We start from the raw sequence: 13,626 nt of genomic DNA, 5'->3' as shown, positions 1-13,626 counted from the left end.
TATTTCCATTTGCAAATCTAAGTCCCATGCTGATTTTAAGACCTCTGCCTTGACCTAGATATTAATATGAGTTTTTCTTTCTTCAAAATTTTCATTTTACTTGGAAGAATCACATGTAACAGAAAGTTGTGAGAATTAGATTGTTATGAGTAATATACCAAATTTTCACATAAAAATTATGGTAATTTAGTTTCACTGTTCAAACTAAAAATGGGATCAAATACAAGCAAACTCATTACTGTTATTCCGTTTAAAATGATTAATTTCAAAATAAAAGAAACACCTACACAATACAGGATAATATGGTGTGTGCTTAAGAAATACAGTCTCATTTTCTCTTCAATAGAACAGTGGTTGGAAAAGCTACAGAGACTAGCCAAAGGGAAATTAAATGAGTAGACTTTAAAATGTGGAATTAAACTGGAAATAGCTTTTTGCTGTCTGATATAAACTTTCCAAATTTACCAAAGTTCATTCATTCAGCAAACATTTATTAAATGCCTACTATGTGCAATATACATAGAATAGAATTTTTACTCTTTTACTTTTTTATGTGAGTATATGTATGTATATGTATGTGTGTATACATATACATACATACACACACACACACACATCTTCTCTGTGCTGAGATTCTAGATAAGACAAGCATTTTTGGTCTATCAGGAAAGGGCCAGAGAATAATGCAAGGAACCAGAAAGAAAGAATTCGAGTACTGAGGAGCCACAGTCAGGATCACACCTGCCTTAGCAGCCACCACTCTAAAAGATCAGAGCACTTGAAATACTATATTCCAGAAGGCACAGATATATATTTGCAGCCAAGAATAACTTACCCCTCAAAACTAAGTATAATGCTATAGGGGAAGGATGGGCCTTTTTCATGCAAGAGAAAAGTTGTAAGCATTCCTGATGAAAAGACTAAAATCATGTAAAAACTGAAGTTCAAACATAGTAGTTAAGAGAAATATAAAATGTAAACATGAATGGACATTAATAAGAAACTAAACAAAGATGAACTCCTTACATTCAAATATGGGAAGATAATATATTTGCCCCATCTGAGCTCATAAGGCCTAGGAGTAGTTCTCTTAGGTATTGATGATATTGAGAAAAGATTGGAAAAAGAGGGAAAGAAAAAATAATAACTGAGAGGGGAGAAGGTGAAGGGAAAGGAAGGTTAAGGAAAATTATCTCACATAATTGGAGTGCTAAAGTAGACATCTGTACAAACAAGGAGGGTGAGGGTACGAGAGTAGCTGACACTTCAACTCTATCTCATCTCTTTCATTCAAAGGAATGAAAAATATACACAGTTGGGTGCAGAAATACATTTCACTCAACAGGGAGGTAGGCGGGAAAGGGGATAAGAGTAGAGGGAGGGCACATCAAGAGAGGGATCTGTAGTAAGCAAAACTAAGGACATACAAAAATATTGTTCTTTTTGAGGTGGCAAAGAATGAGAATCTGAAGGGGTCATTAAAAGCACTGAATAATATCCCAAATGCAGTCCAGCTCACTTTTCTTCCTCATGTCCAAGTCTTTGTCAAGTTTTTTGTTGATCTAGTGTGTTCAAAATACATATACTAATGAACCAACTTCTTGAACAGTCCAACTGCTATGTTATAGGCTAGATAATAGTATTTTTATTCACTTTGGTTTTGTTTTTTTCTGCACGAATAGTTGGAATTGTTTTGAGTGAGTGGATCTCATTTGGGAGGCTTTGCAATGTTCTCGGGTGTGATACAGTTAGCATGATATGATTCACAGATAGGAGCATCTGGAGGCTCCTTCCCATCTTTCTTTTGGACTCTGCTAGAGAGCCTCCATGATAGTGATAAACTTATCTTGGCTGACTACATATCATCTTATTTTGAGGGGTAGCTAGGTGGCACAGTGGATAGAGCACTGGCCCTGGAGTTGGGAGGACCTACGTTCAAATCTGGCCTCAGACGCTTGACACTTACTAGCTGTGTGACCCTGGACAAGTCACTTGACCTCAATTGCTTCAAACATTGAGGGCCATCTCCAGTCCTGATGTATATTTTGCCACTGGATCCACATGACTCTGGAGGAGAGAGTGAGGCTGGTGATCTTGCACAGCCCTTCCTCACTTAAATTCAACTTATTTCAAGTCATTACCTCATCTTCCTGATGTCATGGTCTTCTTTGATGAAAAAAGGATGGAAAAAAGAAAGAAACAAAAAAAAGAGAATGAAGGACAACCAACAATCTTCTTATATTAGGCCTTGATATTAATAATCTGATGGTCAAACAAAGTTGTAGCATCTCACACCTAATCTGGTATGATATCCTGGTCTGCTTATGGGACATAGAGGAGGTTTTTACAAAAGAATCAGGGAGGGACAGCTAGGTGGCGCAGTGCATACATAGAGTACCAGCCCTGGATTCAGGAGTACCTGAGTTCAAATCTGGCCTCAGACACTTAACACTTACTAGCTGTGTGACCCTGGGCAAGTCACTTAACCCCAATTGCCTCACTTAAAAAAAAAAAAGAATCAGGGAGTCAAGTGATATAAATCAGTAGGCATCTATTATGGTTCATTTTAACTTAGGTAAGAGAAGACCTAAAGCCTAAAATGAAACATCCCACTTAGTGCAAGGGCAACAGGAAAAAGTAATTAAGGCAGAGGTTACAATCAAGCCTCACTTCCCAGGGGAGTAATTCACCTGGATCCTTGAGTGTGATGTTATTAGGACAGAAAAAGGAAGGGAACTTTTAAACACAAGCACAAAAGAGAAACCCAGAAAGATAAAGATAAATTTATTTTAGCAGTTGGAAGGAACTTTATTATAACATGGAGTGAACATTCTAAGGGTAACAAGTCTCTTTTCAGAATGTTAATGTCTTCAAAGAGTTTTTTTTAAGATTTATTTATTTTTTTAAATTAATTTATTTATTTTCCGTTACATGTAAAGATAGTTCTCAACTTTTGTTTATACAAGCTTTCCAGTTTCAGATTTTTCTCCCTCCCTCCCCCCTCCCCTAGACAGCAGGTAATCTGATATAGGTTATATATATATATATATATATATATATATATATATATATATATATATATATATATATGCACACATAATAACATTAATCCTATTTCTGCATTAGTCATGTTATAAGAGAATAATCAGAGCAATGATGAAAAACCTTAAAATAGAAAAAAGAACAGCACCAAAAACAAAAGAAGTAGTATGGTTCATTCAGCATCTATACTCCGCAGTTCTTTTCTTTTTTTTTTTTCCTTGGATTTGGAGATCCTCTTCTATCATGAGTTCCCTGGAACTCTTCTGTACCATTGCACTGGTGAGAAGAATATAGTCCATCACAGTAGATCAACACTCAATGTTGATGATACTGTGTACAGTGTTCTTCTGGTTCTACTCATCTCATTCATCATCAGCCCACACAAGACCCTCCAGGTTTCTCTGAACTCCTCCTGCTCATCATTTCTTACAGCACAATAGTATTCCATTGTATTCATATACCACAACTTGTCCAGCCATTCCCCAATTGATGGGCATCCCCTCAACTTCCAATTCCTTGCCGCCACATGAAGAGCAGCTACAAATATTTTTGTACATGTGGGTCCCTTTCCCCTTTCCATGATTTCTTTGGGAAAAAGACCCAAAAGTGGTATTGCTGGGTCAAAGGGTATGGATAGCTTTATTGCCCTTTGGGCATAATTCCAAATTGCTCTCCAAAATGGTTGGATCAGTTCACAGCTCCACCAACAATGCATTAGTGTTCCAATTTTCCCACAGCTTCTCCAACATTTATTATTTTCTTTTTTGTCATTTTAGCCAATCTGATTGGTGTCAGGTGGTACCGCAGAGTTGTTTTAATTTGCATCTCTCTAATCAATAGTGATTTAGAGCATTTTTTCATATGGGAATAGATAGCTTTGGTTTCTTCATCAGAAAACTGCCTGTTCATATCCTTTGACCATTTCTCAATTGGGGAATGACTTGGATTCTTATAAATTTGATTTAGTTCCCTATATATTTTAGAGATGAGGCCTTTATCAGAAGTACTGGCCACAAAAATTGTTTCCCAGCTTTTTGCCTCCCTTCTAATTTTGGATGCATTACTTCTGTTTGTACAAAATTTTTTTAATTTAATGTAATCAAAATCATCCATTTTGCATTTTATAATATACTCTGTCTCTTGTTTGGTCATAAACTGTTTTCCTTTCCAAAGATCTGATAGGTAGTCTATTCCTTTCTCTCCTAATTTACCTATGGTATCACCTCTTATGTCTAAATCATGTATCCATTTTGACCTTATTTTAGTATAAGGTGTCAGATGTTGGTCTATGCCTAATTTCTGCCATACTATCTTCCAGTTTTCCCAGCAGTTTTTGTCAAATACTGAGTTCCTATCCCAGAAGCTGGAGTCTTTGGGTTTATCAAACACTACATTACTAGTGTCATTTACTACTGCATTTCCTGTGCCTAGACTATTCCATTGATCTACCACTCTATTTTTTAGCCAGTACCAGATAGTTTTGATGACTGCCGCTTTATAGTAAAGCTCCAGGTTTGGTACCGCTAACCCACCTTCCTTTGAATTTTTTTTCATTATTTCCCTGGATATTCTTGATTTTTTTGTTTTTCCAGATGAATTTTGTTATTTTTTTTTCTAGCTCTATAAAATAATTTTTAGGTAGTCTGATTGGTATGGCACTGAATAAGTAAATTAATTTAGGCAGTATTGTCATTTTTACTATATTAGCTCTGCCTATCCATGAGCAATTGATATCTTTCCAATTATTTAGATCTGATTTGATTTGTGTGAAGAGTGTTTGGTAGTTGTGTTCATAGAGTTCCTGGGTTTGTCTTGGCAAGTAGACTCCCAAGTATTTTATATTATCTACCGTTACCTTAAATGGAATTTCTCTTTCTATCTCTTGCTGCTGGACTTTGTTGGTCATGTATAGAAATGCTGATGATTTATGTGGATTTATTTTATATCCTGCTACTTTGCTAAAGTTAATTGTTTCAAGTAATTTTTGAGTTGATTCTCTAGGATTCTTTTAAGTATACCATCATATCATCTGCAAAGAGTGATAGTTTTGTTTCCTCCTTGCCTATTCTAATTCCTTTAATTCCTTTCTCTTCTCTGATTGCTAAAGCTAACATTTCTAGGACAATATTAAATAATAGGGGTGATAATGGACATCCCTGTTTCACCCCTGATCTTATTGGGAAGGCCTCTAATTTATCTCCATTGCATATAATACTTGCTGATGGCTTTAGGTAGATACTGTTTATTATTTTAAGGAAAGCTCCACCTATTCCTAAACTCTCTAGTGTTTTTATTAGGAATGAGTGCTGTATTTTGTCAAAAGCTTACTCTGCATCTATTGAGATAATCATATGATTTTGGTTGGTTTTCTTATTGATGTGGTTGATTATGTTAATAGTTTTCCTAATGTTGAACCAGCCCTGCATTCCTGGTATAAATCCCACCTGGTCATAGAGTATTATCCTGGTGATCACTTGCTGTAATCTCCTTGCTAATATCTTATTTAAGATTTTAGCATCAATATTCATTAGGGAAATTGGTCTATAATTTTCTTTCTCTGTTTTTGCTTTGCCTGGTTTTGGTATCACCACCATATTTGTGTCATAAAACGAATTTGGTAGAACTCCTTCTTCACCTATTTTTCCAAATAATTTGTATAATATTGGAATTAATTGTTCTTTAAATGTTTGGTAAAATTTACCCATAAACCCATCTGGCCTTGGGGATTTTTTCTTAGGGAGTTCATTAATGGCTTGTTCAATTTCTTTTTCTAATATGGGTTTATTTAAGGATTTTATTTCCTCTTCAGTTACCCTGGGCAGTTTGTATTTTTGTAAATATTCATCCATTTCATTTAGATTGTCAAATTTATTGGCATACAGTTGGACAAAATAAGTCCCAATTATTGATTTAATTTCCACTTCTTTGGTGGTAACATCACCCTTTTCATTTTTGATACTGGTAATTTGGTTTTCTTCTTTTTTTTAATCAAATTAACCAATATTTAATCTATTTTATTGTTTTTTTCATAAAACCAGCTCTTAGTTTCATTGATTAATTCTATAGTTTTTTTGCTTTCAATCTTATTAATTTCTCCTTTAATTTTCAGGATCTCTAGTTTAGTGTCTAATTGGGGATTTCTAATTTGTTCTTTTTCTAGCTTTTTAAGTTGCATGTCCAATTCATTAATCTCCTCTTTCTCTTTTTTATTCATGTAAGCACTTAGAGCTATAAATTTTCCCCTAAGCACTGCTTTGGCTGCATCCCATAGATTTTGGTATGTTGTCTCATTATTGTCATTCTCTTGGATATAGTTATTGATTGTTTCTATGATTTGTTGTTTGGCCCATTCATTCTTTAGAATGATATTATTTAGTTTCCAATTATTTTCATTCTACTTTTCCCTGGCTCTTTCTTACATGTAATTTTTATTGCATCATGATCTGAGAAGGATACATTTACTATTTCTGCCTTTCTACATTTGACTATGATGTTTTTGTGCCCTGGTCAGTTTTTGAAAATGTGCCATGTACTGCTGAGAAAAGGTATATTCCTTTCTATCCCCATTCAATTTTCTCCAGACATCTATCATGTCTAACTTTTCTAGTAATCTATTCACCTCTTTCACTTCTTTCTTATTTATTTTTTGGCTAGATTTATCTAATTCTGAGAGGGGGAGATACAGATCCCTCACTAGTATAGTATTACTGTCTAATTCCTCTTGTAACTCATTTAACTTCTCCTCTAAGAACTTGGATGCTATACCACTTGGCGCATACATATTTAATATTGATATTACTTTATTATCTATAATACCTTTTAGCAAGATGTAATTTCCTTCCTTATCTCTTTTAATGAGATCTATTTTTGCCTGTGCTTTGTCTGAGATAAGGATTGCTACCCCTGTTTTTTTTACTTTAGCTGAAGCAGAATATATTCTGCTTCAGCCTTTTACCTTGACTCTGTGTGTATCTCTCTGCTTCAAATGTGTTTCTTCTAAACAGCATATTGTAGGATTCTGGTTTTTAATCCACTCTGCAATTCGCTTCCGTTTTATAGCAGAGTTCATCCCATTCACATTCACAGTTATTATTACTGACTGTCTATTCCCCTCCATTCTATTTACCCCCTTTGTACTTTTCCCCCCTTCTTTCACCCTATTCCTCCTCACTGACGTTTTACTTCTTACCCCTGCCTCCCCCAATCTGCCCTCCCTTTTTATCACCCCCCTCTCTTTTCTTTACCCTTTTTTCCCTTGCTTTTGTCCTCCCTTCTATCAGTCCCCCCCTTTCCCTTCCCCTTTTGCTTCCCTAAAGAATGCGCTGTTTCTTTATCCCATGAACGTATATGTTATTCCCTCTTTGAATCAAATCTAATGAAATTAGGGTTGAAACAATATTTACCCCTCTTTTCTTTCCCTCTATTGTAATAGGTTTTGTTTTCACCTCTTCATATGATATAATTCATCCCATTCCACCTCCCCTTTCCTCCCCTTAGACTCCTTTTTTAACCCTTTAAATTTTTTTTGTATCATCACATCAAAGACAATTTATATTTATACCCTCTGTGTAAACTCCTTCTCTCTGCCCAAATACATTTACAGTTCTTAAGAGTTGTGAGTATTATCTTCCCATGTAGGGATATAAGCAGTTTAACCTAATTGAGTAACCTTTTTTTTTTCTCTGTGTTTACCTTTTTAAACTTCTCTTGAGTCTTGTATGTTGAGATCGAATTTTCTATTCAGTTCTGGTCTTTTCGTCAGGAAAGATTGAAAGTCCCCTATGTCATTAAATGTTCATCTTTTCCCCTGAAAGAGAATGCACATTTTTGCTGGGTAATAGATTCTTGACTGCAATCCAAGCTCCTTTGCCTTCTGGAATATCATATTCCAAGCCTTGTGGTCCTTTAATGTTGAAGCTTCCAGGTCCTGAGCAATCCTGACTGTGGCTCCATGATATTTAAATTGCTTCTTTCTGGCTGCTTGGAGGATTTTCTCCTTCACCTGATAATTTTGGAATTTGGCTACAATATTCCTTGGAGTTTTCCTTTTGGGGTCTCTTTCAGGAGGTGATCGGTGGATTCTTTCAATGATGATTTTATCCTCTGATTCTATGATATCAGGGCAGTTCTCCTTAATAATTTCCTGGAATATGGTGTCTAGATTCTTTTTCTGGTCATGGCTTTCAGGCAGACCAATGATTCTCAAATTGTCTCTCCTCAATCTGTTTTCCAGATCAGTTGTCTTTCCAATAAAGTATTTCACATTTTCTTCTATTTTTTTCATTCTTTTGATTCTGCTTGACTGATTCCTAGTGTCTCATGGATTCCTTATCTTCCAACTGATCGATTTTAATTTTTAAGGCATTGTTTTCTTCAGTGAGATTATGCACCTTTTTTCCATTTGGCCAAGTGAATTTTTTAAGGCATTGTTTTCTTCAATGAGATTATGCACCTTCTTTTCCATTTGGCCAAATGAATTTTTTAAGGAATTGTTTTCTTCAGTGAAATTATGCTCTTTTTTTTCCATTTGGCCAGTCAATTTTTGTGCTTCCTTTTCCAAGCTGCTGATTCTTTTTTCATAGTTTTCTTGTTTTGCTTTCATTTCTCTCCCCATTTTTTCTTCTACCTCTCTCAATTGATATTTAAAATCCTTTTTGAGCTCTTCCAGGAAAGCTTTTTGTTCTTGAAACCAATTCACCTTCCCTCATGAGACTTCACATGTAGGCAATTTGAGGGTATTGTCCTCACCTGAGTTTGCATTGGCTTCTTCCCTATTGATACAGAAGCTCTCAATGGAGAGGGCTCTTTTTTCTTCTTACTCATTATTGCAGCTTATTTATATATTTTTTAAGTTGAGGTCTGCTCTGGGGGCCCCAGGGTCCCTGTTTTGGGCTTCTTGTGCAGGGGTATAGGTGCTGTGTGACTGGCTTTTTACTCTGAGGCCTTTATAGTGTGTGCAGTTCACCCCCCTGCACTTCCTGTCTGAGCACTTGTCCAGGCTCCCGATCCTGGTGCCCGATCCCACCTGCCCCGTTCGTGGCCCTCCCGGCCAGTACAGGTAGGTTTTTCCACTGTCCTTCTTGGCCACTAGATTTTTGAGCCAGGTTCCAGGGGCCTCAGTTGTTCGGCTGTGACCCGCAGCTCCTGCTGACTTGACCCGACCCCCTCAGCGCTGGGCTGCTGTCCTGTGCTGGGCCTCCCTTTTGCCTGAGTCAGACCGACCTTTTCCTGAAGTCTTCTAAATTATCTCTGGTTCTGTAGTTTCAGAATCCGTCTAGAGGCTTTGATTTAATGTTCTTTTTGAGGGAACAGAAGGAGAGCTCAGGCAGCTTGCTGCTTCCTCTCCGCCATCTTGGCTCTGCCCCTCAAAGAGTTTTGAAGAAGGTAGAAAAGAAAAACAGAGGACCTGTGGGTGGATTGGTTCTGTTCTAAAGGTTTTAAGAGGGGGAAAAGAAGAGATGGTGAAACAAATATACTTGTATATAAAGGAGGAAGAAGGGGGAAGAATTCATTATTTCTCATAATTGAAATGCATGAGTAGGTATAGAAGTACATCAAACAGTGAGAACAAATGGAAGAGCAGAGTTGAGGGAGGATAATACTACTGCCTGGAGAATTATAAGTAGAATAAACATACTGATCCAGAAGTGGGACTTAAAAGGAGGAAAAAAAAACTTATTGCAGGAGAAAAAACATTGTAAAGAAAAACAACATTGAAGGACTTTAAGACTGATCAGTGCAGTGACCAACCAAATGATCTGTGATGACACGTTATCCACTTCCTCACAGAGAAGTGATAAACTCAAAGTACATAACGTACATTTTGGGATATGTGTTCTTTATATATGGAAATGCTCTAAAAGTGGTTAAGTTCGAAACTTTAGAAGAAAATTAATTTTTTACAAAAACCTTCAAGGTGCTACTTTGTTTTATGCAACCGTGTGTGTGTGTGTGTGTGTGTGTGTGTGTGTGTGTGTGTGTGTGTGTGTGTGTGTGTGTGTCTTATTGAAAGCAAAGACCATAGGATCTTATATTTGTACTTTTCAGTATCTTTTACCATGTAAAAAGTCTTTTATTGCATATCATTCATCAAAGTCAACCTGTTACATCCTTGAGTTTCTACAAAGCTAGAAATGTTTCAAGTCTGAGACAAGTAGTTATATACTGGTCACTTCCTAGCTAAATACAGAGAGGTTTTTCACCAGGTCGGTCACAGGGTGAATGAATGAATGATGATACATTTATTTTTTGTTGCATCTCATAATGACTTGACTACAAGAGCTGTTTTGATATATATTAGTAGGGGGAGTATTCATGGTGAACTAATGGATCCTTGAAGTACTGAACTAATTTAAGGATCAAAGAGAAACATAGCAATCTTTTATCTACTACTACATTTAAATGGGGGAAGTTGACAGGTAAAAGTTTCTGCTAAATGTATTAGCCACACTTTCAGCATTTTTCCCTTTTGCAGAGGAGGCAAGTAGGTGGCACAGTGGATAGAGCATTGGCCCTGGAGTCAAGAAGATTTGAATTAAAATCTCACCTCAAACACTAGCTGTGTGACCCTGGGAAAGTCACTTAACCCCAATTTTCTTAAACATCTGGGACCATATCCAGTCATCCAGATCTATATTTTGCCACTAGACCCAAATGGCTCTGGAGAAAAGAGTGAGGTTGGTGACCTCACACAGCCCTCCCCCACTTAAATCTAATTCAGTGAAAGTTGTGACATCATCCTGATGTCATGGTCCTCTTTGACAAATGAAGAACAATCTTGCGGAGGGAAAATTGTTCTCTAAACCAGGGTTTTGCATAAATGGCATGCAGAATGGAAATATTTATGTTCATTTTCTGCACTTGATGATACCACATAGTATTATTTCACTTTATAAATATTTTCTTGAAAAGTAGTGCATGTAAATAAAATTGATATTTATGAGCATATTAAAATACTCTGAGCTTTTTCTTTAAAGGAATTTATTTCAGCGTAATTTATTTTACAGAATGAGAATTTATTATCATTTCATAATCTAACTTTCATTAAGTGTGAATTGCCTCAGCATTATGGAAAAGCACCTGAATGATGAGTCAGAAGACCTGGGTTTTAATGTCTCTACCACTTAAATAACTGCATGACTTTTGGCAAGTTGCTTCACCCCTTTGGCCTCTGTTTTTCTCCTCTGTAAAATGAAGTTGTTGAGGGGCAGCTAGGTGGCGCAGTGGATAGAACACCGGCCCTGGAGTCAGCAGTACCTGAGTTCAAATCTGGCCTCAGACACTTAACACTTACTAGCTGTGTGACCCTGGGCAAGTCACTTAACCCCACTTGCCTCACTTTAAAAAAAATGAAGTTGTTGAATGAGGTGATTGCTAAGGTTCCTTCTAGCTCTAATATTCTGTAATATGATATTGGTATATTGAATTTTGTTTTAAATCACAGCATTTATTTTATGTATAGAGTGCTTATATAGGTATATATGTGTGTATATTATGTGTATGTATATACACATATATGCATATTTTTTTAACCTGTTTCCCTTTCTCTTTTATTAGGAAGCATGAGTTTTTCTGAGCTACTTCTAAAATTCAAGCAACTGAAGATGCCAGTCCGAGCCTTGCTGAGGCTGGCTCCTTTGCTTCTTGGAAATCCACAATCAATGGTACTGTGATCACCTTAGTTAGCAGACCTGCCCTGAATATGAATTTTCCACAAAAGTGACCAAACATCAAAGCCTAAAGTATTGTTTATAAGTTATGTAATAGAACTATGAAGGAAAATGAACTACACAGACATCAAATTGTATTTTAAAACAAATGTTTTCAATGTTACAGAAAGCTCTCAGTTGCTGTTAGAATATGTAAAAGTGAATTTAAAAATAACTTTACTTTTGTAAATAAAGTTTTTTGTTTTCAAAACTACCTTGTTAAGTATCTTAGTTTTGAAGTGGCTATGTCCTGACTAGACTCCATTTTTTAACTCTGGGATAACCTGAAGTTCAGAAGCTTAAAGATTTGGAAGAGACATACCTCTATCCATTTCTCTGTAATGCCCCCTCACCCCCCCAAAAAAAAGAAAATTGAGCAGACTAGAATTTAGCAATCTATGTAAGTCTTATATTAATCCAACCTTGTACCAAGGATCAAAAATAAGTTTTACTTAGAGCCTAATCAAATGAGGGGGAAATTAGTCATAGAATAATTAAAGGCATGCTCCAGTGGAAGATGGCCAGCAGTAAGAGTTAGGTGAGTTCTAAGGTAAATTGTAGTTGGAAGAGTTCTGTCATGGAAGATTCTAATATTCTGGGTTTTCCTCTTTTTATTTATTCTTTGGGATCACTAAAATACCTGTTTTGTTTACATGTTTTATGTTTCCTGAGAAAAGTAAATCTCCAAGGTGTACTATCCATCTTTTTTCGTCCATAGAAGCAGCTAGCTCAAAGATGTCCCTGTGATACTGACCAATATGACAAGTGTCTTAGTAACTGAGGCTTCTTTCCCCCTCAGGGTTCTGCTTGGTTTATAGGCCTTCCACAGGAGCATTCCTTTGCTTTTAAAAGTTGGAGCCTGGAGTTAGGAAGATCCAAGTTCAAATACAGCCTCAAATGTTTACTATTTGGGTAACCCTGTATAACCAGGATATTAATAGCACCTTTCTCAGAGGATTGTTGTGAGGATAAAATGAGTTGGCATGTAAAGTGCTTTGCAAACCTTAAAGCATTACGCAAATGGCAGCTGTTAATTCCTTCCTAAATCTCCCCTTTTACCACCTTTGGTTGTGGGTCCCTGGGAAACACACAAAGTGAATGCACTGACCATCCACTGGGCTGCTTGCTACTTCACCTCAGCTCCTTGGAAGCCTTCCCCAGAACCTTACCTACTAAATGACATGGGATCTGAGAATGCACAACAGCCATAGGCAACACTGTGCACACTGAGACCTACATCCCATCCACTAACCGTGACCCTGCGCTTGGAGTCCTGCTCACCCATCAGTAAGGACATTACCATGAACCTTAATTTTAGAATTGTTAGATTTCAGTCTGACCAGTCTGGTTCCCAGTTGTCCTTGGGGTATTTGATAGAGTAGGAACCTAGATACCTTGACCATCCTGGGGCCTTGGGCTTGGACCCTGAGAAATGCCAAAGGAGCTACTTCTGGGGTACCCACCTGCTCCAACCATCTTTGCTGGGCCGTATGGAAGCACTCCAGAGTGTCTGGCTGCCCTACTCACCCCTGTAAATTAAGTGGACTCCAGAAATCCCAGCTCTCTCAGTCCTCAGAGACTTGGAGCCCCACTCACCCAGCAGAAAAGCAAGCACAGTCTCTCAGGGCAATACTTCCCAACAGCACCCTGCCTGGGCCTCTAATGCAGACCCCTAAGCAGATCCAAGGATCCCAGCTCAAGGACTTGGAGCACTACCCACCAGCCTAACCCCCATAGACCATTGCAACAGCATTGACCCAGCACCCTGCCCTAGCTGTCCTGTCCAGAATCCTGCCCACTGCTGCCATCGACCTTGACATCCCTTCACACCATTCAACAGCACTGAGCTTCACCACGCTAACATGGACACTCACTG

The 13,626-nt window shown here is 37.3% G+C and overlaps 1 protein-coding gene across 7 annotated transcripts in view; it reads left to right on the top strand.

The window, feature by feature from the left end:
• ANAPC1 (anaphase promoting complex subunit 1) overlaps window positions 1–11,914 on the top strand; it is a 148,340-nt gene extending 136,426 nt beyond the window's left edge. For all 7 annotated transcript variants that reach the window (XM_043987943.1, XM_043987945.1, XM_043987942.1 and 4 more), the window contains one exon: window positions 11,599–11,914. In XM_043987943.1, the coding sequence (XP_043843878.1) occupies window positions 11,599–11,714 (116 nt within the window). In that variant the 3' untranslated portion in view covers window positions 11,715–11,914. The remainder of the gene's footprint in view (window positions 1–11,598) is intronic.
• Window positions 11,915–13,626: the final 1,712 nt, after the last annotated feature.

Source organism: Dromiciops gliroides, chromosome 2 (genome assembly GCF_019393635.1).
Source record: "Dromiciops gliroides isolate mDroGli1 chromosome 2, mDroGli1.pri, whole genome shotgun sequence".
Taxonomy (NCBI): Eukaryota; Metazoa; Chordata; class Mammalia; order Microbiotheria; family Microbiotheriidae; genus Dromiciops; species Dromiciops gliroides.
The sequence above is the reverse complement of the archived record's forward strand: the minus strand, read 5'-3'. Positions and strand labels throughout refer to the sequence as shown.